Source organism: Cystoisospora suis (genome assembly GCF_002600585.1).
Source record: "Cystoisospora suis strain Wien I chromosome Unknown contig_12666, whole genome shotgun sequence".
In the NCBI taxonomy this organism is placed as follows: Eukaryota; Apicomplexa; class Conoidasida; order Eucoccidiorida; family Sarcocystidae; genus Cystoisospora; species Cystoisospora suis.
The window spans coordinates 1-407 of record NW_027165424.1 but is presented as its reverse complement, the minus strand read 5'-3'; the positions used below and the strand labels follow the sequence as shown (position 1 = coordinate 407).

Here is a 407-nt window from a genome sequence, read left to right as displayed (position 1 = left end):
TCGTCTGCTTCTTCTTCTTCTGTCGCAGGAGGAGGGGGAGGAGAGAATCCAGTTAGTACTTGTCGACCTAACAATACTGACACGAATCTTAGCAGGAAAGGCACCTCGGAGTCTTTATCTCCAGCGGAGAAAAAGAAAAGAGAGCCCGAGCCCGTAAGACCTGGACCGAATCGATTGATGCAGCGTGACAAGGCGGCAGGAGGCGGAAGACGTCGAGCTGCTGGTGGGGATGTAGAAGAAGCAGGGGGGTGTATGACTACTGCAAGTAGTGCGACGATGGCCTCTCGATTAGGCATAAGTAGGAAGACGTCGGGAACTTCAGGGAGGGGCGAAGGATGAGTACGACGACGACGGGGACGAGAAGAAGAGAAAGATGATGATGAGTGAAGAAAGAGAGAAGAAAGAAG

At 52.3% G+C, this 407-nt stretch overlaps 1 protein-coding gene across 1 annotated transcript; it reads left to right on the top strand.

Annotated features, from left to right (window-relative positions):
• Positions 1 to 30: 30 nt before the first annotated feature.
• On the top strand, positions 31 to 339 carry CSUI_011508 (uncharacterized protein; the record flags this gene model as incomplete). The annotated part of the gene is made up of 1 exon (XM_068071606.1): positions 31 to 339. Exon 1 carries the CDS (start codon positions 178 to 180, stop codon positions 337 to 339), a length of 162 nt encoding a protein of 53 aa, XP_067916418.1. The 5' UTR covers positions 31 to 177.
• Between the last annotated feature and the right edge of the window lie 68 nt (positions 340 to 407).